The following is a 27,683-nucleotide window of genomic DNA, read 5'->3' as shown; positions in this document are numbered from 1 at the left end:
TCAATACGGGTCTAATCATGAGATTAGTTACATGTAAAGAGAAAATGGGAAACTACCGAATACTATCTTCAGGGCTGCCGACAGTGGGGTTTCAATCTACAAACTCCCGAATACTGGATGCTGGCCTCTCGATAGCTGCCTTCGCTCGGTACAAATGAAAGGGTACGTAGATTGACAAACTTGCTCCCTCAGGAGTAGTTAGTCCCCATCTGATAAACATGGAAAGTGTATAAGAGGAAAAGATATGGTTATTTTATCAGAGTCTGTGGAAGATCGAGAGAAATTGCTGAATGGTATGGACACAGTCTTGGAGAAGGAGCACAAGGAGCACAATAAATACATCCGGAACAAAAAAAGTGTAGTCGAATCAAATCAGGTGAAGTATGAAATATTAGATTAGGAAATGAAGTAAATGAATATTTTTTTTTGCTAGGGGCTTTACGTCGCACCGACACAGATAGGTCTTATGGCGACGATGGGATAGGAAAGGCCTAGGAGTTGGAAGGAAGCGGCCGTGGCCTTAATTAAGGTACAGCCCCAGCATTTGCCTGGTGTGAAAATGGGAAACCACGGAAAACCATTTTCAGGGCTGCCGATAGTGGGATTCGAACCTACTATCTCCCGGATGCAAGTAGATGAATATTGTTACGAACAGAAGAAAATAGGACATAAAATGCAGACTAACACAATCAAGGACATTCTTTTCTAAGAAAAGAGATATGCTCAGTTCAAACATTGGTATAGGAATTAGAAAGATGATTTTGTTTTCGTATGGAGCATGGCATTGTATGGAAGTGAAGCATGGTTGATAACTAGCTCAGAAAGAAGGAGAATAGAAGCTTTTGAAATGTGGTGTTACAGAAGTATGCTGAAGGTAAGATGGGGAGAACGAATCACGAATATGGAGATACTGAATCAAATTGGTGAGAGAAGAACGAGTTGGCGAAATTCGAAAAGATGAGAATGATAGGACACATCTTAAGACACGCAGGACTTGTTCAGTTAGCTTTCGAGGGAAGTGTAAGTGGTGAAAATGACAGGGGTAGGCCAGGCTATGAATATGACAAACAGATTAGTATAGATGTAGGATGTAGTAGTAACGTAGAAATGATAAATTTAGCCTCAGTCTATGGACTGATGACCCAAAAAACAACAACAACAACAAACTATAAGCGTGTGTGGCAAGATATTAAAAGAGAAATGTGACATCTCTTGAGACATCAGACAAAGGAGTTCTAGGAACAGTTCAAAATCAGTCAGTATTATGCATTTCAGCCATCTTATCACCTACTGTGTCTTACGTTCCGTATCAAAAATGCTAATCATTTAGCCCTTCTTACCATGGCAGCATAACCTGAAGGACGTCTTCCAGTTAAGGAAAACAGTTGAATACTTTCTCAAGTTGATGAAGTAAAACCCCCACGAGGAAGAAATTACAGCATTTTAAGAAAAAATAATTAACTTGATTTGCACAATGTTTCCAAGGACTTAAAAGACCAGTTTTTCCAGTGGAATATGCTACTCACGTCCGCCTCTGTGGTGTAGTGGTTAGCGTGATTAGCTGCCACCCCCGGAGGCCCGGGTTCGATTCCCGGCCCTGCCACGAAATTTGAAAAGTGGTACGAGGGCTGGAACGGGGTCCACTCAGCCTCGGGAGGTCAACTGAGTAGAGGTGGGTTCGATTCCCACCTCAGCCATCCTGGAAGTGATTTTCCGTGGTTTCCCACTTCTCCTCCAGGCAAATGCCGGGATGGTACCTAACTTAAGGCCACGGCCGCTTCCTTCCCTCTTCCTTGCCTGTCCCTTCTAATCTCCTCCGGTGACCGGGCGAGTTGGCCGTGCGCGTAGAGGCGCGCGGCTGTGAGCTTGCATCCGGGAGATAGTAGGTTCGAATCCCACTATCGGCAGCCCTGAAAATGGTTTTCCGTGGTTTCCCATTTTCACACCAGGCAAATGCTGGGGCTGTACCTTAATTAAGGCCACGGCCGCTTCCTTCCAACTCCTTGTCCTTTCCTATCCCATCGTCGCCATAAGACCTATCTGTGTCGGTGCGACGTAAAGCCCCTAGCAAAAAAAAAAAACTAATCTCCTCCCCCCCCCCACCAGGCCCCTGTTCAGCATAGCAGGTGAGGCCACCTGGGCGAAGTACTGGTCATTCTCCCCATTTGTATCCCCCGACCCAGAGTCTGAAGCTCCATGACATTGCCCTTGAGGCGGTACAGGTGAGATCCCTCACTGAGTCCGAGGGAAAAACCAACCCTGGAGGATAAACAGATCAAGAAGAAGAAGATATGCTACTCATTGTAATACTTTTTCATATGAAGTATGACATTAAATTTAGTAATTTGAATCTGTTCTGTTCTGTTCTGTTCTTAAAGAAGGTTTTCTGCTTTGGAATACATTTAATTTTCAGCATTTACTTCAGTAACAACAAAAGTCAACATAGATGTATTAAATTAAAAGTACAGAGTAAATGGCTGCGCGGTTAACGTCACGCAGCTATCAGCTTGCACTCGGAAGATAGTGGGTTCGAACCCCACTGTCCGCAACCCTGAAGATGTTTTTCCGTGGTTTCCATTTTTTATACCAAGCAAATGCTGGGGCTGTACCTTGATTAAGGCCACGGTCGTTTCCTTCCCATTCCTAGCCCTTTTCTGTCTCATCGTCGCCATAAGACCTGTCTGTGTCGGTGTGACGTAAAAGCAAATTTTGAAAGTACTAACCTACCTGGCGAATTGGCCGTGCGGTTAGGGGCGCGTAGCTCTGAGCCTGCATGCGGGAGATAGTAGGTTTGAACCCCACTGTCCGCAACCCTGAAGATGTTTTTCCGTGGTTTCCCATTTTCACACCAGGCAAATGCTGGAAATATGCCTTAATTAAAGCCACTGCCGCTAGGCCTTCCTTATCCCATCGTCGCCATCAAGACCTACCTCTGTTGATGGGACGTAAAGCAAATTGAAACCAAAAACCAAAAAACGTGTAACCCATCAACGATGGGCAGAGAAGAGTTAGTCATTAATATACACACCATTACAAAGCCATGCAGGCTATAAAACAGACTTCATCCCATTGATTGCGAACCAGGTGATAAATTAAACCAATTTTATATTCTTACGTTAGTAGAAAGAAACATCACCTTGCAAAAAATCTCCACAGCAGAAGACAGCAGTAGACGGATACACTTCACACAGATAAACACTGGCTATTCATCAGCGGACTGGCCATCGAAAGTTATGCAAGGCAGCGATATCTCTCGTACCCTATCGATTAAGTTCCTCTTGACCACTCGAGTGATTAGAGAGCGCTGCTCTCTACGACCCTGGCTTCACTTATCTCCCACTAGCGATTAGAGGCTCAGATGAGAATCCACTCAAGGCTACCAACATTAGCTCTTTTCAGCTTCCAAATGCAGAAGCTTTATGTGTTCTGTGAAACCTTCACAAATAGGAAAAGTCATCTCGGTTTTAATTACTGCGTTGGTGGGGTGAAAGTTCCTTTCGTGGATCATTGTAAGTACCTAGGTGTTAATATAAGGAAACTCTTCATTGCGGTAATCACATAAATATGATTGTAAATAATAAAGATCTCTGCACAAGGTTATGAGGGTATTTAGGGGATGTAGTAAGAATGTAAAGGACGGGGCATATAAGTCTCTGGTAAGACCCCAACTAGAGTATGACCCTCACCAGGATTACTTGATTCAGGAACTGGAAAAAATCCAAAGAAAAACAGCTCGATTTGTTCTGGATGATTTCCGACAAAAGAGTAGCGTTACAAAAACGTTGCAAAGTTTGGGCTGGGAAGACTTGGGAGAAAGGAGACGAGCTGCTCGACTTAAGTGGTATATTCCGAGCTCTCAGTGGAGAGATGGCGTGGAATGGCATCAGTAGACGAATAAGTCTGAGTGGTGTCTTTAAAGGTAGGAAAGATCACAATATGAAGAAAAAGTTGGAATTCAAGAGGATCAAATATTCGTTTATAGGAAGGAGAGTTAGGGATTGGAATACCGAGGGAGATGTTCAACAAATTTACAATTTCTTTGCAATCATTTAAGAAAAGGCTAGGAAAACAACATATAGGGAATCTGCCATCTGGGCGACTGTCCTAAATGCAGATCAGTAATGATTGATTGATTGATTGATTGATTGATTGATTGATTGATTGATTGATTGATTCTTTAGAAGGTAAAGACTTCCGAATGTGATGTCACTTGAAAATTTTGTTTTAGATTTTATGGACGCCTTTAACCGCCTGCTGTCCGTGATCGTTAAACCGTCAAGTTTATGTTGCCCGATTTCGTGGTTAACCGGTTCGAGTCCCGTTGATGAAAACAAAATTCACTATCAGAATGTTGGCCGGCTGCGTGTCAAAGGTCTGGATTCAATTTCAAACCTCTCCGCAGGTTTTATATGGACGCTGTAGATGGTGATTCGTCCGTCTAATGTATTATTCGACAGGAGTAGGCTACGTGCCGACAGCGGGTTTCACCCTCTCCCTACCTCATTCAGAAGCGCATACGATAAATAAATAATGGACAGATTTCATCACCAACATCAGAGATGTAACTACACGGGAATACAGTAATAAAGAAGACTACATTCCACAAATATCTCGGAGAATGGATAACCTGGAACGTTAGTGAAGATCTAGCCAGGTGTACCAAACTGGAGGGACCTTTCCATCTCTGTAAGAACATTTACAAGTCCAAATCCCTTTCCCTTTCCTCAAACGTCGACACTTCGGTACTATATGTCTCAGAATGCTTGAACATGATCAAAAAGGGACAACTTAGGAATTTGGAACTGAAGAAACGAAAGATCCTGAGAAAAATCATGGGCCCCATTAAAGACGGATGTGAATACAGATTTTGGCATAAAAACGAGCTTTACCAACATTTAGAGAGCATAACATCATCCATGAGAAAGAGGAGACTTATCTTCTACGGTCAAGTAGTCAGAATGGACAACAAGGGTCTGACCTCAAGAATCTTCAACACTATATCTAGAGGGAATGGGACTATTGCTAAATAGACAAAACAGGTTCGAAAAGAACTAGAATTTTTTGTAATTGATCCCAAAGATATGTTTAACAGGGATGAATGTAAAATGCTGATCAGAACATCCGACACTCTCCAGTCACTGACAGCTAGAACACTGCGTCCGGGAGTGGGAGTGAAGTATATTCAGGAAAGGAACCCACAGAGCAAAGATGAAGGAAAACTGGGCGTATGCTGCGATCAAGACATGGGCTACAACTAGACGTGGGTTACTCCTGTTCGATGGATGGTTTAGTGAACATCAAGCCACCGGAGTAGCCTGCTGTGTTGTCGATGCTGTTTCAGAAGTTACTGCCCTGGCCTCTGCCACTGCCACTACTCAACACCTGATCACTGGAAATGGTAGCCTCGTGTTTAGCAAATTAAAGTCTGGCTTTATGGTTAAATGGGTAGAATGTTTGCCTTTGGTCCGATGGCATTTCTCGTACTCGTAATTCCCCTCGCTTGGGAACTGAGTGTGTATGATGTCCTCACCATTCATTTCGTCCGCATTAGGTCATCATCAAGCCTTTTCAGAGGCCATGCACCATTATTATTATTATTATTATTATTATTATTATTATTATTATTATTATTATTTTACAGCGTTACAAGTGGTCTTAAGCGTCGGTCACTGGTTTATTAGCTTTCTCGGTAGATCAGTGGTGGCGTTCGACCTATGATCACGGGTTCGATTCCAAACATCAAAAGAGAACAAAGAACCTGAAAGACTGCATTTCATTTTAGCAAATCTACGTATAAAAAGAAAATTATTTTAGTCCTACTACAGCAGACATTGCAGTGTCTTCCTACAAGGATGTAGAAGTAGACGGGAGTGAAATACCAGCTCTCTGTTATCTATATAATTAAGTCAGATAGATGAGGAAGTATATGTGATGAGGAGCGCATGGTTGTTCTCTCTCCCTGATTGGCAGTGGCGAAATGGAGCAAAGCGTTGCACACTTATCCCCTTGGTCCCCTCATCCGTCGGACATCAGCAGCAAGCGCCGAGAGGTGAGTCGAGGGCAGAGGGACGTACCGCCTGGGCTGGAATGTCGGTCTCCGAAGCCTTGCACTCAGAAAGACGAGCGGCGCTTTTTCTCATTGCTTTCAAGTTTTGGAAATGGAACAATGCATCAGATGCTTACATTATAATCTGCTTTAAGATTTCTATCGTTCTCATTTGAGGTTTGGACTTCACCGATAACCCTGGTAGCCCTCAGTATACGCCACTGCATGAAAGCTCTCCAGAGTTAGGAACCACGTGGTCCAAGGGACCTCAACGAAACAAGAAGGTCGACATTAATCTACATACTCTTGTTGTTTGGATCGTAAGTCCATAGACTGATTTGATGCAGCTTCGCATGCCATCCTATCCTGTGCTAACCTTTTCACTTCTACGTAGCTTCTACATCCTACATCTGCTCTATCCAGTATGTCCTTGAAGAAAAGGTTTCAAAATTTACAGAGGAAGTAGCACGCAGCAAACGAAGAAAAAAATTGTCGTACAAGCACTGGTCGCAAACCCAAAATCTTCCGCTACCACTACACTCAATGATCGCGATGTTCTAATCATTCACTGGAGAGTTGTATGCAACAAAAGACGGAAACATCTTCCTGTGTTGCTGGAGAATGTGCCACTACGAATGAAAATGTGCTACATGCAAGATGGTTCACCGACCCAATTTTATTTTAGTGTAAGGCGATGGATTAGTCGGGGAAGGCCAATACATTGGCCTACCCGTTCGCCTTACCTTAACCCGTTAGGCTGTTGGCTTTGGGGACATATCAAGACCACGGTGTATGCAGTCCCATAAATGATGTGGTTACACCACGAGAATGCGTGTTGAATGCCTCTGATGCAAGCTGGCAACAGCCAGGGGCTTTTAACAAATGAGCGATTGCATGTGACGTTGGGTGAAAGGCTGCACTGAGCACATGTTGTGAGGAGTATATCAAAGGCATGGTGATCATTGATGGTACTGGGAGCGGACCATAACTCCGAGGATACTGGGTTTGCGACTAATGTTTATGGAACCCTTTTTCCTTCGTTTATTGCGTGCTGCCTACTCTGTAAATACTGGAACTTTTTCAAGGACATCCTATATATACAACAAGGAAAAATAATAACTTTTATATCTGCCTTCCAAAACAACATCATGTCTAAACTGATGGACATAATTTCAGGAAATTTTGCACAAATATTCTCAGAGGGGATCCTCCGCGTTTCAGGCGGCAGCGCGCCATCCTCTCACCACCGAGTTCCGTGGTTCAAACCCTGGTTACTCCATGTTAGATTTGTGCTGGATAAAGCGGAAGCAGGACAGGATTTTCTCCGGGTACTTCGGTTTTCCCTGTCACCTTTCATACCAGAAACACTTTCCAATATCATTTCATTTCATCTATCAGTCATTAATCATTACCCCAGAGGAGTGCGACAGGCTTCGGCAGCCGGCACATTTCCTATCCTCGCCAGTAGATGGAGGCTTCATTCATTACATTCCTGACTCGGTCGAATGACTGAAAACAGGCTGTGGATTTTAATTTTCATTCTCAAAGGTGGTGGTGACTGTTGTTTTAAGAGGAAGTACAACTGGGCAACCATCCTCTATTAACGCTAATTAGAGAGAAAAGTGGAAGGGACTTGATACTTCGAAAAATGAAGATGTCGGCCAAAGGAAGACAAGGGCCATGAAGGGCGTGAAAATGCAATAGTCCCTAGGCCTCGAATGCTCTAAGACCGTGCTCGTGGTCACGAACACACGCTCCCAAGTTGAGAGGCCCTGGATCCCTTTTAGTTGCCTCTTACGTCAGGCAGGAAATACCGTACGTAGGTGTGATTGTACCACCCCCACCCACAGGAGGAACAGAGGTGGTGGTGGCGGTGGTGATTATTGTTTTAAGAGGAAGTACAACTGGGGGGGGGAGGGCGCCCTTAAAACAGCTGTCAAGTAGACTATTTACAATACTGGTGTATGTTTGGAAACTAGAAAGTTACACATGTACATAAGAAATGCATACAATATTCGGCTGTTTGTTTGTGTCACTCTACAACAGTTTCAGTGTCTCCTCTTGTCACCTTACCTTGTAAATCTTTCCTTAAAACAGGTTTTGTTTGACATGCTTTCTCAAGATATATTCTGTCTCTAACAATTTTTTTTTTTTCCGACTTGTGCAGAGTAGAAATTTTAGCACATATAATTACTTATTTCATGAATATTCTCGAAGTGTGGGCATTCTCGGGTACCACATAGGTTCTATGAAAAGTGGGCTCAGTGAATATTCCGCTCAAATGGAATGCTACCTGCGGGCATTCTCATGTTCTGGTCCTGTGGCGCACCTGCGTATCACACCGTTCTTGGAGCCTTCGCGTACACGAGATCTCAGTTAAATTTTGATGGAAACAGAAGGAAAACTGCATACCGAAGGTTGGATGAAAAACATCGAAAACACAGTAAAGAGGTACGAAGATTCAGGCAACGTTATAGCGTCTCAGAGCGATCTCATTCTTACAAAAAATGGAATAAACTCGATGAAAACATAATCCCATCCCATGACGTATGACCTGATATTTGGTCTGAATGTATTGTAAATTGTGTAAATAAAATGTAATTAACTTTGAGAAAACTCTTCCTAGTAAGAAAATAATGACGAAGTTTTTATAAACATTTTAACACGCCTAAATATTTGAAACATATTTCAGTTATTTAGCTAGTCCAAAGCCTAGTAAAAGAGTAGTGTGAATCAAAATAAACGAAATAATAAATGAAAATTCACAGCATATCTTCCAGTCAATCGACCGGGTCAGAACCCCTTAACTTCGTAAGCTTCATACGGGAGTAGTTAAAGTCAGCTAAAGGACGGGAGTGTATGCGGGACAACGTACGAGTGGATATTTCACTGCGCGGATTATCACGATACCGTCACATCTGATCTGGGCTTCCTTCCTTCCTTAATCTGCTTACCCTCTAGGGTCGGTTTTTCCCTCGGACTCAGCGAGGGATCCCACCTCTACCGCCTCAAGGGCAGTGTCCTGGAGCTTCAGACTCTGGGTCGGAGGATACAACTGGGGAGGATGACCAGTACCTCGCCCAGGCGGCCTCACCTCCTATGATGAACAGGGACCTTGCAGGGGGATTGGAATATTGGAAGGGATAGACAAGGAAGAGGGAAGGAAGCGGCCGTGGCCTTAAGTTAGGTACCATCCCGGCATTTGCCTGGAGGAGAATTGGGAAACCACGGAAAACCACTTCCAGGATGGCTGAGGTGGGAATCGAACCCACCTCTACCCAGTTGACCTCCCGAGGCTGAGTGGACCCCGTTCCAGCTCCCTCTGTGGGTGGGGGCGGTAGAATAACACCCATGGTATCCCTGCCTGTCGTAAGAGGCGACTAAAAGGGGCCCCAGGGGCTCTGAACTTTGGAGCGTGGGTTGGCAACCACGGGGTCCTTAGCTGAGTCCTGGCATTGCTTCCACTTACTTATGCCAGGCTCCTCACTTTCATCTATCCTATCCGACCTCCCTTGGTCACCTCTTGTTCTTTTCAGACCCCGACGGTATTACGTATCGAGGCCTAGGGAGTCTGTCATTTTCACGCCCTTCGTGGCCCTTTTCTTCCTTTGGCCGATATCTTCATTTTTCGAAGTGTCGGATCCCTTCCATTTTTCCCTCTGGTTAGTGTTATATAGGGGACTAGCTGATGTACCCGTGCTTCGCTGCGGGATTCTCAGAAAGACTGACCTTCTGGTTTTCCTCACTAAAGTAAACAAAGGTCATTACAAAAACGTCAGTAGGTACTGTAAGTAGCGATAAAAAGCAATGTTATCATATAAAATACTCGATCAAATGAAAAACCTCACATTTTGTCACTTTTAATAAACAGTGCTACGCTTAAAGGGAGAAAAATAAAACTTTGATTACCACCTGTTCAATACGGAAAAAATGAGGATGGTCTCTTTCAGTACTACGGTGCCGATCTAACAGTCCAAAGTTCCAGAGCTGGAATGACCAGACCACAGACAGCCGTGAACACTCCTCTGCCATAATTCCCTTAAATATGCACACTGCTCATTCGAATCAGTGCCTCAGAGTAGGGATTGAATAGCGCGAATGCTATGATGAACCAGTGTGTTACGTACCAGTAGTATCAGAAAATTTATGAACCAGAGGAATGGCATGCTTAAGAAGAAAGTTATCTAACTCCCCAGTTAATTCCTGCCAATATTTAAGCAGGCTGTTACACTCGGTACAACCGGGCGAGTTGGCCGTGTGGTTGGGCGCGCGCAGCTGTGAGCTTGCATCTGATGGATTTGAACCCCACTATCGGCAGACCTGAAAATGGTATTCCGTGCTTTCACATTTTCACATCAGCAAATTCTGGGACTGCAATTAAGGCCAAGCCCTTTCCTATCCCATCGTCGCCATAAGACCTATCTGTGTTGGTGCGACGTAAGGTAAATTAAAAAAAATACTCGGTACACAGCAGTAATCCTATATGTCGTAGATGAGTGGCGACAGAAGACACAAAGTCCACCATAACAAACACTGGTCAATGTAATGTTATTGTTGATCAATTTTATGAACTATATTGTAGGCCATAACATCTAGTTTTGTTTCAACTCTGTGATATTAGGGCGTCTTATAAAATTATTATTATATCGTAGACTGTAGTTCCTTATCTCCGACTTTACATATTGATTGTCATTAAATTCTGTTTACCCATGTTCTCTGGACTTGGCGCTGATATGGACTTAATAACAAAAATCCAAATTCATGAATATCTCTATGATCATAGCCGGTACACTAACAATGCATAAGATAAAAATGATCGGATATTTAAAACTGTATAACTTTAGTTATGTAGTATTTATCAGAACTACCATTAATAGCATAAATATTTGAGAATTACATATTAGACCTTCCCCTAAGCTACCATTTCATTCAGCGTAAATAAAATTCATTATGGCGTAGATTATAGCGACTTATTTCCCGACCTTTCATATCGATTTTCATTAAGATAGGGCCACTAATAACGAATAGTTGAGAATTTAATTTTAGGCTTTCCCCTAAACTACCATTTTTCTCAGTGTGAATACAATTATTTATGGCCTAGATTGTAGCGACTTATTCCTCAACTTCCCGTACCGATTTTCGTTAAGATACGACTATTAATAACAAATATTTGAGGATTAAATTTTAGGCCTTCCCCTAAACTACCATTTCACTCAGCGTGAGTAATAGTGTTTATGGCCCAGATTATAGCAACTTATTCCCCAAATTAAGATATGGCCACTAATAATTTAAATATTTGGGAATTACATTTTAGGCCTTTCCCTAAGCTACCATTTCAGTCAAGGTGAATAAAATTATGTATGGCCTAGATCAGGGCCTCTCAAACGCCCAAACTCTCACGCGTGCAGAGCGAGGTGCATAGGCTCTGTGCACTGTGCATCGGTACGCTTCGCCTCAACTCGGCTTGACTCGGATGGTGTAGTGTGCTGAGAGCGACGAAGCGTTTGATGGTAGACGACGTGTTTATCAGTGAAATAGATAAGTGCACGACTACAACATAATAATGGAGGAACCTGTTTCGAAGAAAGCAAAGACTTCCGAAAGTCCATTTCAATCGAACTGGGAACTTTCGTATTTTTTTTTTTTGTTTGTTTGTTTGTCGTGACGATAACGCCAAATGCTTAATCTGTGGGACGATAATTACGTACGTAAGAAAATCGTCTATTGAAAGACACTACAACAGACTACATTCGGAAAATTATTGTGAAATCATAGGAGACGTCAGAGAGAAAGAATTAAGGAAGTTGAAACAGCTTGAAGAAGAGCATTCTATATCCACAAATGAGGTTTGTTCCAGTACTGTAGCATTTTCATTTTGGTTACAGGTTCTGCATTTTTTTAAAAATTATGTTTACATTCCTCTCAAACATGTATGTGTATTTCTAATTCACTTTTTTAATTTTTTTAATAACACTGGTCACCTTGTCCCATACAACTGTGCGTCTCCGCTCACCACACGTAAACATTTCGCAGTGGGGGAGAAACAGCAGTGAAGGTGAGGAACGCGGAGACAGGCCGAACGGGGAGACAGGTGTAGGGAGAGAGGAGTGGGGGGTCTGCACTCTGGTCAACCAAGCGAAGTCGTCTTTTGCACCGTGCACAGCGCATGCACCACGCGCATGCACCCTGAGAGGCCCTGGCCTAGATTGTAGCGAGTTATTACCCGACTTTGTTTACCGATTTTCATTAAATTCTCTTCAGCCGTTTTCTCGTGATGCGTGTACAGACAGACAGACAGACAGACAGACAGACAGAAATTACGGAAAAGTAAAAAGTGCACGACTGATACAGAAATACCATCCTTTTTAAATTCTGAGCAATGTACAGACAAAACTCTTATTTTATATATATAGATGGTTGCCTAGTTGTACTTCCTCTCAATAATCACCACCACCACCAACCCGTTCCAGCCCTCGTACCTCTTTTCAAATTTCGTGGCAGAGCTGGGAATCGAACCCGGGCCTCCGGGGGTGGCAGCTAATCACACTAACCACTACACCACAGAGGCTGACCCTGATCTGGGCTACTGGGATTTATTTTTTCCTTAATGAGGTTTCGCCACCATTCTGCTCTTGGTTCTTCTCCACGACCTTTCTTTGTTCCTGAGAAAGTAACTGTGCAGGACGATCTTCATCACCAGCGGAGTTTTATCTCTTCCAGTTTATTGCTGACAGCAAGGATACCGGAGGATCCTTGGATATGCTCTTTCCCACTCGGTCCGGCCGAGTAATGTCCGCGACCTTATTTAAGTCTGATAGTTCGTCGTGAAGAGCCTCCGTGGTTTAGACGGCAGCGCGTCGGCCTCTCACGCTGGATACCGCGCTTCAAATCCCGATCACTCCATGTGAGATTTGTGCTGGACAAAGCGGAGGCTTTCTCCGGGTACTCCAGTTTTCCCTGTCATCTTTCATTCCAGCAACACTTTCTATTCTCATTTCATATCATCTATCAGTCATTAATAAATCGCTTTGGGAGTGGCGACCCCATCGTACTAATAGCCTATGTATGCTTCATTCATTCCACCCCTGACCCGGTCAATGACTGGAAAAACAGGTTGTAGGTTTTTTTTTTCAGTTCGTCGTGAATTCTGTAGGTGCAAGACGGATTGGCTGAGATTTATCCGTTGAATGACCGCTCAGTTACCGGATTAGACGCCACTACTGGGCTTGGGAGAGTTAAGGCGATAATAATAATAATAATAATATTAATATTAATAATAATAATAATAATAATAATAATACTGTGGCCTCCGACGAAGTCTGGTGCAGGTCTTTCGAGTATAGAAGACCTGCGCGTATGTGGGGGTGGCGCCCTACCTATGATGAATTCTAATCCTAAAGACATCACACACACCCAGCCCCCGAGCCATCGAGATTAAAATACTTGAACTCGTCGGGAACTGAACCTGGAACCCCGTGGACCAAAGGCCATCACGGTAACCATTTAAGCATGGAGGCGGACATAATAATAATAATAATAATAATAATAATAATAATAATAATAATAATAATAATAATAATAATAATAATAATAATAATAATAATCGTACGGTCTCAGCTACCATGTGTAGGTATTTTGATTTCGCAATATTCAGTCTGCCTCCGTGTAAATTTCGACGTTCCGTCTTCCTTTACCAAATGTTGGAGATGGTGATAGTGGTGGTGGTAGTGGTGCTGGTGGTGGTTATTATTGTTTTAAGAGGAAATGCAACTGTGCAACCATCCCCTATTAACACATCAGAGTTTAAAAAGTGGAAGTGATCCGACACTTAAGTAAATTAAGGTATCGGCCAAAGAAAGACAAGGGCCATGAAGGGAGTGAAAATGAAAGACTTCCCATCCCTCGCAATGCTAATACCGCCGAGGTCGGAAAAGAACAAGAGTTGACCAAGGGAATTTGGGTTCGGTAGATGACAGTTAGGAGCCGTACACAAGTGGAAGCAATGGCAGGACTCAGCTAAGGGCAACGTGATCCCCAACCCACGCTCCGAAGTTAAAAGACCTGGGACCTTTTGGTCACCTTTTACGACACGTAGGGGATACTGTGGGTGTTAATCTACAGCCCCCACCCACAGGGGGAGATGACAGAGAGACGTATATGTGTTGAACAATCTATGGCTGAATTTTAATTAATTTCATGAGGTAAACATCAAATGTGTCATCAGATATCTTTTAGGTCTACGTCGTGCCGACATCAGACTCTCAATCTTCGCATTTAATTTATTGTTACGACTGATATAATAATAACAATAATGGAAAATAATAAAATTAATAATAATAATAATTTCGTGGGCGTGGGCGGTGTATGAAGTGACTGAGGAATTTCCGTGTTATTGTAGTGAATGACGGAGTTGCAGGAATGTTGTGACAGCACAAATACCTAATCCCCGAGTCAAGGGAATTAGTCGTTTACAATGATTAAAATCCGATGATCCAGCCGGGAATAAATCCTAGGACTCCAATGACTGAAGGCAAAGACACTGACAAATCAGCAACGAAACCAGACGTTACAACTGAGAATTTGGTTAAATTTTCTTAAAATAACATTGCACACACATTCTCTTTTATCAAGAGTAAATAGTTAATACCATCTAAAATGTATCTGTCAGATTAACACTTGCCTGTACTGTATATTCACTGCCAAAGGGAATGCAGTTCCTGAGCGGATGGAGTCTGAGAGGAGACTGCATTGTATCGGTAACAGCGAGCAGGAACAGGTTTCCAAACTGAGGCCAACCTCAAGGGCAGGAACTTGACCTTCGGTAACCACGTGTTTTTCTTCTTTTGCAATTCTGTTTCTAAATTCCAATTGCTAAATGTTTATGTCGTCATATAGTGGTGACTAGTGTCCGGTTCCATGGCTAAATGGTTAGCGTGCTGGCCTTTGGTCACAGGGGTCCTGGGTTCGATTCCCGGCAGGGTCAAAAACTTTAACCATCATTGGTTAATTTCGCTGGCACAGGGGCTGGGTGTACGTTTCGTCTTCAACATCATTTCATCCTTGTCACGACGCGCAGGTCGCCTACGAGTGTCAAATCAAAAGACCTGCACCTGGCGAGCCGAACCTGTCCTCGGACACTCCCGGCGCTAAAAGCCATACGTCATTTCCTTTCATTGATGATTACTGAGTCTGGCTATTTGGCCTTATGGTCATCTTAGTGGTTTTCGGTTCAGAGGGCTCAGGGTTCGATTTCTGGGGGGTCAGGGACTTTTTCCCGATCTCGTTAATTCCTCTTGGTCGGAGTCTTATTCTTAACAGACATTTTCAATTCCACACATCACATTTTACCATCCATAACTGAAACACGTAATTACGAATATTTTCCCTTCACATGGAGTTGACGTCAGAAAAGTCATCCGGCCGTAAAACTACGCCCTATAGCTAAATGGTTAGCGTGCTGGCCCTGGGTCCAAGGGATCCCGATTTCGATTTCCGGCTGGGTTGGGAATTTCAACGTTCAATAATTATTTCCGATGACTGGTGACTGGGTATGTATGTGTCGTCTTCAATATTAGAATTGGACAGCCGGGCAGATGGTTGAGGCGCTGCCTTTGGCAGTGGCGGTGATTAGGGAGGGGCGAGGGGGGGCACTGGCCCCCCTACTTTCTGGAGAAAACATTACATTTGTATTCCATTTTAGCCGGCTGAAACTAGGAAGTATAGGAATTAGAAAAACATATGTATAAGCTCTGTTGTCTTATCAGCTAATTCTTTGCTTTATTTTCTTTAATTATTAACAAAATTATTTGTGGAAATACGCACAAAATACCGTTCGTCGCGGCTAACCAATTTGTATAGCGCCACATCAGGTAGTGGACATTTTGTATGTGCTGTGAGGAAGGGTAGCAGAGGTATATTTTCGTCGTCAAGGTCATGGACCCAAAGGTATGATTCAGCCGCTTGCCGCGCGCATACGTCAGTCTGGCATTTTCTTTAGTGTCAGTTTGTTAGTTCGGTAGTCAAATACTAACTGATTTTAATTGTATAATCACACCGTACTTCTATTTAATTGTTATAAATGTGTAATATTGTTCCTTTGGTGGAAGTCTTATTGTACAGTATTGAATCAGAATCTGCAAAATCTATTATTACCCCACTTAAATTGCCTCTCTGTCGAAATTCGCTCAGAGAGCAGGAAAACTTACCATTTTGCAGCTTTTCTTTTTCAGTTTTGTTGTGCATAAACCCCCGGGTACTGTTTGTTGTCTGTATACCTTTTTGCCCCCGCACTTCTAATTCCCAATCGCCGCTACTGGGCCTTGTGGCCCCAACTTGGCAGATTAGATCCTGGCCCAGCCCGGTAGTATTTGAAGGTTCTCAAATACGTCAAAATTAAGCAATCAATCAATCAATCAATCAATCAATCAATCAATCAATCAATCAATCAATCAATCAATACTGACCTGCATTTAGGACAGTCGCCCAGGTGTCAGAATCCCTATCTGTTGTTTTCCTAACCTTTTCTTAAATGATCGCAAAGAAATTGGAAATTTATTGAACATCTCCCTTGGTAACTTTTTCCAATCCCTACTGTAAATCCCCTTCCCATAAATGAATATTTGCCCCAATTTGTCCTCTTGAATTCCAACTTTATCTTCATATTGTGATCTTTCCTACTTTTAAAGACACCACTCAAACTTATTCGTCTACTGATGTCCTCCCACGCCATCTCTCCACTGACAGCTCGGAACATACCACTTAGTCGAGCAGTTCGTCTCCTTTCTCCCAAGTCTTCCCAGCCCAAACTTTGCAACAATTTTGTAACGCTACTCTTTTGTCGGAAATCGCCCAGAACAAATCGAGCTGCTTTTCTTTGGATTTCTTCCAGTTCTTGAATCAGGTAATCATGATGAGGGTCCCATACACTGGAACCATACTCTAGTTGGGGTCTTACCAGAGACTTATATGCCCTCTCCTTTACATCCTTACTACAACCCTCATGACCATGTGCAGAGATCTGTACCCTTTATTTACAATCCCATTTATGTGATTACCCCAATGAAGATATTTCCTTATATTAACACCCAGATACTTACAATGATCCCAAAAGGAACTTTCACCCCATCAACGCAGTAATTAAAACTGAGAGGACTTTTCCTATTTGTGAAACTCACAACCTGACTTTTAACCCCGTTTATCAACATACCATTGCCTGCTGTCCATCTCACAACATTATCGAGGTAACGTTGCAGTTGCTCGCAATCTTGTAACTTATTTATTATTCTATAGAGAATAACATCATCCGCAAAAAGCCTTACCTCTGATTCCACTTGTTTACTCATATCATTTATATTGCAACCATACCACTCACGCCATTGCCCCGTAGAGCCATACGACAGCATCATTGTCCCCATAATTTCGGGCTACCGCCATATAGCACCATACGACAAGGCGTTCGATGGTATAGGACCTTTTAATTCTAGAGTCAAATGCCACCTCATCTAGAGAGCAAGGAAAAATAAACTTCAAAGTGATGGGTGAACAAAAGCTCTTTCGACCGTGAAAGGATCAACTGCACTCCTCCATTCCAAAGAATCAAACCAATGGCCTCCCAGGGCCATGGTACGTTCGCGGTAAAAGATCTAAAACTTAAAGGCATAAATGAACGGTGGGAAATTTAGGATACATATTTCGGCAAAATGACAAACAAAGAAAAATTTAAAAACCTATTTATTATTCCTTGATAAAACCACGATTAATTGAAATCAACCCTGAATAATTTTACAATAATAAAAATAAAATACACAGTGTCCGATGGACTAAATATGAATTAGGAGATGTCACTCCTTTCATTAAGATTTTTTTAACAATTCATATTTGACCATTTTATCAGTTGAAATACTGTAGTTAATCGTTCCATTCCCCTTTTACATGACAATAAGTACCAATATCATTATTGGTACAAAATCCTTTTTAAGAACAGAAAATCCTTGTAAATGCGACGGTTCTAATTACAAGCTTTCTTCACTATTAGAAGAATCACATTGTATATGCGAAAATTGGAGACAACTCGGAGTGGTCGCCTAACTAATTAACTATACTACTAATTAAATAAACAAAAGAATAAGCTAACACTAGTGTGGGCAAAATCACAACCATCAAAATAAAATTAAACAAATGTCGGGTCCAGAAATCGAACCCACATCGCAATGAATCCGATGACGAATAACGAGACAGAACCCGTTTTGGAATTTGTACAAAAAACATTAAACACAACTCAAGGAGTATATTAAAAATATTACGTACACACATTTTAAAACAAAATAGAAGCAATTTACACATGCAACTGGCTGTACAACACAAAAATAAAATTGTATGTGACGAAAAATCCATGGTCTGCCTTGGAGTTCGAACCGATGGTCTCCCGCATGCCACCGACAAACGGGTCTCTAAAAACTCCCTATCTCAGTTATTCATAAGGATAACACTACTGCCGTTCCAGTTATTCAATTTCTTTATAGAAATAAACATGAACCCCAAGCATTCAGTCTTAGTGGAGTGGCTTGAACAATAATATTGGCAGTGACCCTACTCACAAGGGAGTGCGAGTGCACCTTCTTCTAAAATCATAAATCATACAACGCAGAACCGCGCCTAATAATGGGTGACCGCAGATCACTTCTTGTCAACAAACTCAAGGCGAGACGACCCGTCTCCCTGAAAATACATCATGGTAAATAATATCATTTCAACTGATATCCTCTTATCAAATTCCATAGCTCCACTGGCTTATTAATTCTCTGCCTGCTTACAATTCTTTAATTCAATATCAAGCCACTATTCATCTTTTCAATTTCACATCCATGGACTTAGAATGTCCAGGTTCACATCCATCCGACTACACAGAATATTTCAGCCTAAGTTTTTCTACAGTTTGAACTCAGACAAAAATCAAATACGGATTTAAACGTATCCATAATATATTTATAATATTAAAGAAAAGCTAATACTTGACATAAAAGGAAAACTTTATCTAAAATGGGAGGGCGTTCGTTCGTGTCCAGGCTTGTCACTACTTGCACAAATAATTAATACAGCCATCTACATATTCTATTCATGCAAAATTACATTAGAACAAGAGTGCCTTCCTATCCCCATGATTATTATGCCAATGGTGGCATTTTGAAGACACTGTCACCATGCATTACCAAAATAGGTTGAATATTCCATCAAATAAAATATGCATATCACGGTTTGAAATCATCAATAATACAAATCTATATTTTGTCCTCCTAATCTAAAGCACTCTCCAACTTACGGATATTTCATCGTTAAATCAAGTACATGCATTAAATTAAATGGCAGACTGTGCCGAAAGCCTGCAGTCTAACATCTTGGAACTTGAAAATAGGTACAATGAGTATGGTATGAAAATTAGCCTCTCGAAGACTAAATTGATGTCAGTAGGTAAGAAATTCAACAGAATTGAATGTCAGATTGATGATACAAAGCTAGAACAGGTCGATAATTTCAAGTATTTAGGTTGTGTTTTTTCCCAGGATGGTAATATAGTAAGCGAGATTGAATCAAGGTGTAGTAAAGCTAATGCAGTGAGCTCGCAGTTGCGATCAGCAGTATTCTGTAAGAAGGAAGTCAGCTCCCAGACGAAACTACTGTATATTTACATCGGTCTGTTTTCAGACCAACTTTGCTTTACGGGAGCGAAAGCTGGGTGGACTCAGGATATCTTATTCATACGTTAGAAGTAACAGGCATGAAAGTAGCAAGAATGATTGCTGGTACAAACAGGTGGGAACAATGGCAGGAGGGCACTCGGAATGAGGAGATAAAGGCTAATTTAGGAATGAACTCGATGGATGAAGCTGTACGCATAAACAGGCTTCGGTGGTGGGGTCATGTGAGGCGAACGGAGGAGGATAGGTTACCTAGGAGAATAATGGACTCTGTTATGGAGGGTAAGAGAAGTAGAGGGAGACCAAGACGACGATGGTTAGACTCTGTTTCTAACGATTTAAAGATAAGAGGTATAGAACTAAATGAGGCCACAACACTAGTTGCAAATCGAGGATTATGGCGACGTTTAGTAAATTCTCAGAGGCTTGCAGACTGAACGCTGAAAGGCATGACAGTCTATAATGATAATGTATGTATGTATATTTTGTATGCCCGAATTTTAGCCCATATAATATAATTTCTATTCCCATCTCGATGAATATATTTTAAACAATATGAAGACCACTCACAAGTCTGTCTCTAATTCAAGAATACATGCAATTTACATTACTAATCTAATTTATGTGATCTACATATTACATAACCATGCATTTAATTGGATAATATATAGATTTTCTGTACTTATCATCGCCCAGGAAACGCCCTTATCGTCGTTTAGCCTCTCATGGTGCTGACGTGGATCACAGGTTCGAATCCTCTTCTATTCCTGCTGAGCACGTCCATAATCCCAGGGTCCTCTTCTTCACTGTAACAAGTCTAATGACGTTGAGATAAGTTGCGTCACTCAAAAACACAATTTTTCAAAACTGTAACACAGTTCTCGCGGTCACGTTATTTAAATACTTTCAATGCTATCACTTGGACAAGGTTTTTCACACCGCGTATTTGCAAAATGTATATTATCATTCCCGAATACAGGTAAGGCCAGAACACCAGCGGACCGTGTGTCTGCCTTCAATCTTACGCGTCAAGTGGATGTTGTCTCAACATGGCTACCCCTTTATATAATATTACCCCTACACGAACAATAGACGGTGTTCAGTCCCCGCCACATTTTTGCAAATCAGTGGTTTTACGGGCTGTATGACATCCGCAATGCGCTCAAATGTGTGACTCAGACTTTCAAGTAATCTAGTTATGTGCGAAAAACGCATCGATCGGCGGTTTATTTAAAATTTATTATGAAAATGATGCCTTTACGGGGATCACCATGCGGAGTCTGCGTACTTAGCTGGCGTGGGCACGCTACTGATGCTCATATAATCAAACGGTAACGTAATTTTCCGTACGTTAAAATTTTATAAACAACTCGAATTTTGGCAGAGGTCTGTTATGAAAACATATAACATGCCGAGGTTTCCCCTACTAATTATTATGCATATCTCGAAATCTTACCATACAAATCAAGCTTGCACGTTGGCATTGCCGTGTTTCGGCCAGTTTGAGAGGGTGGAGTTATTAGTATTGAGTTTATTTCCTTGTCATTTTCATAGCTCGCTCTCTTTCTGGGGATTCCTCCAGCTATGACGGACTCGTGTTTACACCAAGTTGGAGGCGTTGTGCAAACGGATGCAACCTAATGCAACTTTCTGTAATATGGACAAGGGAGCTTGACAAAAGTTTTTCACCGCCTAAAATACTGTAATTATTAAATAAATATGTACATGACCGATATGGTCACAATATATGTAAGAAAACATGAAGGTCCAATAATACTGCCATGAGAAATCCCTTCTTAGTTATTCCAGGGTCAGATAAAGATTCCCTTACTCTAATTCTCTCGGATCTATTTTCTAGAAATATAGCCACCCATTCAGTCAATCTTTTGTCTAGTCGACTTGCACACATTTTTGCCAGTAGTCACCCATGATCCACCCTATCAAATGCTTTAGACAGGTCAATCGCAATACGGTCCATTTGACCTCCTGAATCCAAGATATCTGCTATATCTTGCTGGAATCCTACAAGTTGAGCTTCAGTGGAATAACCTTTAATAAAACAGAACTGTCTTCTATCGAACCAGATATTAATTTCGCAAAAGGACTAATATAATCAGCCTCATATCGGGAAATTTAATGACATGTAAAAGAACTTCTGCGGGACAAAATTCCGGCAGTTCAGCATCTCGGAAAACCGTATAAAAGTAGTTAGTGGGACGTAGAAATCAAGAACATTATTAATAGAACCGAATGTAGATAGGGCCCCATCCTCACAGACGCGGAGGTCGTCTATACGGCGTCAACTCGAAAAACCTGCACCAAGCCTCTACAAATCAAATCAAAATCAAAATCTCTTTATTTGCAAATGAGGTGTCTACCTCGGTGGCAAATGGTACACTAAAATACATTATTGTCAAGCACTAAATTTTAAATTAACAAGAGACAAACAACATTTTCCTAGAATACAATATTATACAATTTACGCTAATAATTTGTTCTATTAAACACATACATCATTCTTAATAAATTTATATTGTTTACAAAATTCTACTTATAATATCTTACAAACATAGTCAACTCATATACAGTATGCGAAATTACTTCTAATAATAATATACAACTGGTATAAGATTAAAATTAACATTGAATTTATTTACATATTTATATTTTACCCATTTTGGAACATAAGTAGCATAACGACCTGCTGCGTCTTAACCAGAGCCCCTTTTGCTACCACTTTTCAGAGTTCCTGAAGGGCCTTCACAGCTACCGTAGCGGTCCCAGGGCCCTAGAAGTCCCCACTGTACTTCACCCCTACAGGCAGTCCCCTACTTAGGCTGTCCAAACTCCATAGACCAGGGAATGGAATTAATTTAATCACACACATTTTTTATTTGCAATATCCTGCACTGGTCAAATGCCCTCTAACATTTCATTTATTTTCTCTGTTGTTGTTTATTCTCTTCTTGAATATCTGTACAGATTTTGGAAAAGGATCAAACACTACCCCTGGTAAACTGTTCCACTCCTTCACGCCCTTCCCAATGAATGAAAATTTACCCCAATCGCTTCTGCTAAAACTCCTTCTAATTTTGTACTTGTGGTCAGTTCTACCAATATAATTATTTTCCAACTGAAGCCTCTCACGGATATCTCTCCATGCTTCTTCTCCTGTATAGGCTCTATATAATCCTATAAGTCTAGTTTTCTCCCTTCTCTTACTTAAAGGTTCCCAACCAAGTTCCTTTAACATTTCTGATACACTACTCTTTCTCCTGAAATCCCCTGTTACAAATCTTGCTGCTTTCCTCTGCACACCATCTAGTTCTTTTATTAGGTATTCTTGGTGAGGATCCCAAACACTGTTTGCATATTCCAATAATGGACGAACCATACTTAAGTAACTTTTTTCTTTTAATTCTTTGTTGCATCCTTTAAGTAGCCTCATTATGACATGTAACGATCTGTATGCTTTCCCAACAATGTCATCAACATGACCCTTCCAGTGCAAATTACTTTCAAATCTCACACCTAAGTATTTGCACTTGCCATCTGTAGGGATAACTACCTCATCCAAAGTATATTCAAATTCAGTTTTAAAGCTCCTGTTTGTAAATGTTGTAACAGTTGATTTGCCTCCATTAACCTTCATATTATTTTCTTCAACCCATTCTTGGATACTCTCAATGTCCCTTTGTAATTCTGAGCAATCCTCAATGTTATTTATTTCCCTATAAACAATTATGTCATCTGCATACAATCTTATTTTCGATGTTATATTGTTCCCTAAATCATTTGTGTATATTAAGAAAAGTAACGGACCGATTATACTACCCTGTGCAATTCCCTTCCAAACTTTCTCTTCCTGTGATATATAATTTCCTACTTTGACTTTCTGAACCCTTGAATTTAGAAATGTTCTTATCCAATGTATAACCCTTACGTCCAGTCCTATTCCCTCCAATTTCTTGAATAATATTCCATGTTCCACTCTATCAAAGGCTTTGGAAAGATCTATGGCTATGCAATCTAACTGGCCTCCTGAATGCAACTGATCTGATATGTCCTACTGAAATCCCACCAGTTGTGCCTCACAAGAAAATTTCTTTCTAAATCCATACTGGCTCCTCATGAACCAATTTTTATCATCACATATCCCTCTGATGTACTTTGCTATTAAACTCTCCAGTATTTTACAAACTATACTGGTCAAGCTGATTGGTCTGTAGTTCTCTGGTTTCCTTTTATCACCCTTTCCTTTATAAATTGGTATTATTTTAGATTCCTTCCATTCCTTTGGTATTACACTATTATTTATGACATAGTCAAAGAGAAATTTTAAATAAGGCACTATATACCACCCCATCGTCTTTAATACCTCCCCAGTAATTTGATCACTTCCTGCTGCTTTTCTTTGCTGAAGCAGTTGGATTTCTCTGAAAATATCTTCATTTGTGAATGAGAAGCTTCTTGTTTCCCTATGTGTCTCTCCCTCTCTATCTTCTGTTATGGTTTCCAAGTCCTGACAATCTTCTACTGAATCTCTGAATTCCCTACTGAAGAGGTTTGCTTTCTCAGTATCTGTTAAATAGTGTTCACCCCCTTCTCCCACCATTGTAGGAATTTGGATTCCTTTTCCTTTTTGATTCCTAATATATGAATACAGCTTTTTCCATTTCCCTTTGTGGTCATTACCCTCTTGAAGAATGCCATTCATATAATTCTCTTTTGCTTCCTTTTTCACTCTATTCTGTTCCCTCATTAGCTGTTTTCTAGTTTCTCTATTCTCCCTACCCTCTTTGATATTCCTGTTTACTATTCTACATTTTCTTTTTAATTTTCTTATTTCCCTTGTATAATAAACAGGGTCTGAGGTCATTTTACCCTTCTTAAGAGGTACAAATCTCTTCTCTCCTTCCCAAATGATTCCTTTAAATTTAGCCCAAAGTGTATCCACATTACTCCCTTCACTTATCCAACAACTGAATTGTGATTTAAGTCCCAAATTCATCAACTTTAGTTTTTCTGTATAATTTCTTGTCTTGTGTGACCCTCTTATTAAGCCTTTTTGGTACCAGTCCTACATCCATTATTACAGCCTTATGGTCACCTATTCCTTCAATTAACTCAGTTTTATCAACAATTTCCCATGGTTTAACCAAGAATACATCTAGTAAGTTATTGAGACGAGTCGGTTCTTGTACTACTTGTGTAAATCCTCCCTCCCAAATTAACTTATTTGCCAGTTTCTGTTCATGGGCTTCACTTGCAGCTCCATTCCATTCAACTTCAGGCAAGTTTAGATCTCCCCCAATTATTACCATATCATTATTATTGTTTTTATGAGTATAATCTATTATTTTCTCAAATATTTCCATGTCTCTTTCCTCTCTTCCAGGCCTGTATGTTCCTATAATTCCCACCTCCTTCATATTATGACAAACTAATTTTATCCCTAATATTTCATCCCTTTCATCGGTAAACCATTCATGTGAACAATAAGTTTCCTTCACCAGAATAAACACCCCCCCTCCCTTTTTATTTCCTCGGTCTCTATGATAGACTGTGTACCCTTCTGGAAATACTTCTCTATTACCCACCCCTTCTCTCAACCATGATTCTACTCCTATCACCACATCAGTCTCATAAGATTCCATCAATGTACCGAATTTTAATTGTTTATTTACTACACTCTGACAGTTTACCAAGAGCAATCTCAGACCTCCTTCCTCCCTAAAACTTGACTGTTGCAATTGGGTAACGTTTGACTCATGCGTTGAGAACGTCCCTGGAACCCAGATCCTTGTACATAGATCTTGATTTAAGGGTCTGGGTTTTCTGGCAAGTTTCCCTGTATGTGCCAGTTTAGTGGTATGGGTTTTCTTAAGTACAGATTAGTTTGCAAATCTCTGTTGTTAATTGTAGCAATTTGTCTACAGAGATTTGCTTTTCCATTACCATTCAGATGTAACCCATGGCTAGTAAACATTTGCCTGCCAAGACCTAAAGTATCTACTACATAGACATTTCTAAAACTCTTACATAATCTCTTGATTGTTATATTTACATCATGTACAGCTTTGTTCACACATGAGTCCTCTAAAAGGTCATACCTAGGTGGCACATTAACTACAATTACTTTTGAGTCAGGTAGTTTGGAAATCTTACCTCTGAGAGTCATAATTAGTTCCTCACCTTCATTTGCAGCAATGTCATTTGTACCACTCACAATTACCACATAATTGTCCTTCTCTAACACAGGATCACAACTTGAAAGGACATCTTCAGTTTTGGCACCTGGTTTTATTAGTCCTAAAACCTCAGTTTCTGGATTCTGCAGCTCATCCTTGATGCCTTCTGCCATGGGCGCCCGCAAGGGGGGGGGGGGGCAAGGGGGGCACTTGCCCCCCCCCTGGAATTCTAAAGATGTTGATGTTCAATTGTTTAATATCATACCAGATTATTTCATAAACTGAAATTACTGACAGTCATCTAGCATATGTTATAACTGCAAGTTTCTGTAAACAATTTAATGTTGCTGACGTTATATTGGTTTTTATATTCAAGAAAATTGTTAATGTGCCCCCCCCCCCTGGAAAAGATCCTGCGGGCGCCCATGCCTTCTGCCATACCCCGCCCTTGACTGTCTGCATAGAGATTAATCTGTGGCGATCTTGACTTTCGGTTGGTTTTCTTCTTCTGTAGGTTACCTCCACTGGATTTAAAATTATTTGGAAAACTTGGTATGTCTTCTTCTGGAACTTGCTGAAGTAACTGAAATCTATTTTGGCACTACAAAGAGTTTTTTCCCGGTTTTAAGTTGTACGTAGTTTCTCCCATATGTTTAACATTAGGCCTAAAATGGCTACGCGTCACTTCCGTCCACGGCGGTCTTTCTTCTCCAATGTCTTCTTTATCTTCCAGTTTCTTTATTCTGTCCTTTAGGCATTCATTTTCATGTTTCAGAGCGCATAAATCTTCTTGTAGCACTCCTAAAATCTTAATTATAGTTTCATATGTCTCTCTTTCTTGTTGTTCTGCCTCACTATCAGTTTGTTTACACTCGGGACACAGCCACTCACTTTCTTCAATATCAGTCCTATTTACAATACTTGCACAACGAAAATGGTACCATTCATCACACTTACGACATAGAATCCCATTTTTAACTACTCTTCTGCATTTGCCACATTTTTCACTGCATCTTACACCATTATCTACTACGGATATCACAGACTCACACACAGTAGTCGCCATCTTACTTCCAACTTCAGAGGCAACGCGTCACTATACGAGGGCTGTGAATAAAGTAGTGGCAATATTAATAAAACACAACTAACAGGTACAATTGCATTGCATTTCTTCAATGCAGTCAACCACAAAGTCTATTACCTTTTGCCAAATGTAGGGAAGCCGTTCGGGGCCGTGGCAAGGCGTTGTCTGTTGATGACAGCGACGGAGCGTCCTACAGCGCGGAGTACAGATACCACGTCAGGAAATCGGTGGCCTCGGAGGGTTCTTTCAACTTTGGAAACAGGCCGAAGTCACAAAGAGTCATGTCTGGTGAGTACGGGTGTTGTTGCAAGACCTCATTCCGATCCGCGCGAAACGCATTGACCCATTGACCCATCGTGCATCTGCCCTATACGGTAATGCATTCTCACCTCACGCTTCACGTAATCTTCGATAGCATTCTGATGCATTTTTGCCACTGACAAACTCGATTTTAATCCATGAATGCTGATCACCTTCTGTGAACATGCTTTAGAGCGGCGACACTCTTCAATTCATCGCCGCACAGAAACAACACTCCCAACTGGATGTCCCTCAAATGCACACTACACATCGACAACAGCGCCACCTGACCGCTCCCATATCTTATTATTTGCTTGTTTTCTTCATCCATCTGACTCTACCCCTGAGCGAGGATTGCATTTTATAGT

General features: G+C 41.2%; 1 protein-coding gene across 1 annotated transcript in view; it reads right to left on the bottom strand.

The window, feature by feature from the left end:
- LOC136872312 (uncharacterized) overlaps window positions 1-27,683 on the bottom strand; it is a 256,624-nt gene that overhangs the window by 139,331 nt on the left and 89,610 nt on the right. The window contains exon 15 of the mRNA XM_068227426.1: window positions 14,727-14,903. Coding sequence (XP_068083527.1) covers window positions 14,727-14,903 — 177 coding nt within the window. The remainder of the gene's footprint in view (window positions 1-14,726; window positions 14,904-27,683) is intronic.

The sequence above is a fragment of the Anabrus simplex genome, chromosome 4 (assembly GCF_040414725.1).
Source record: "Anabrus simplex isolate iqAnaSimp1 chromosome 4, ASM4041472v1, whole genome shotgun sequence".
Taxonomy (NCBI): Eukaryota; Metazoa; Arthropoda; class Insecta; order Orthoptera; family Tettigoniidae; genus Anabrus; species Anabrus simplex.
This window is presented reverse-complemented; position numbering and strand designations above follow the sequence as displayed.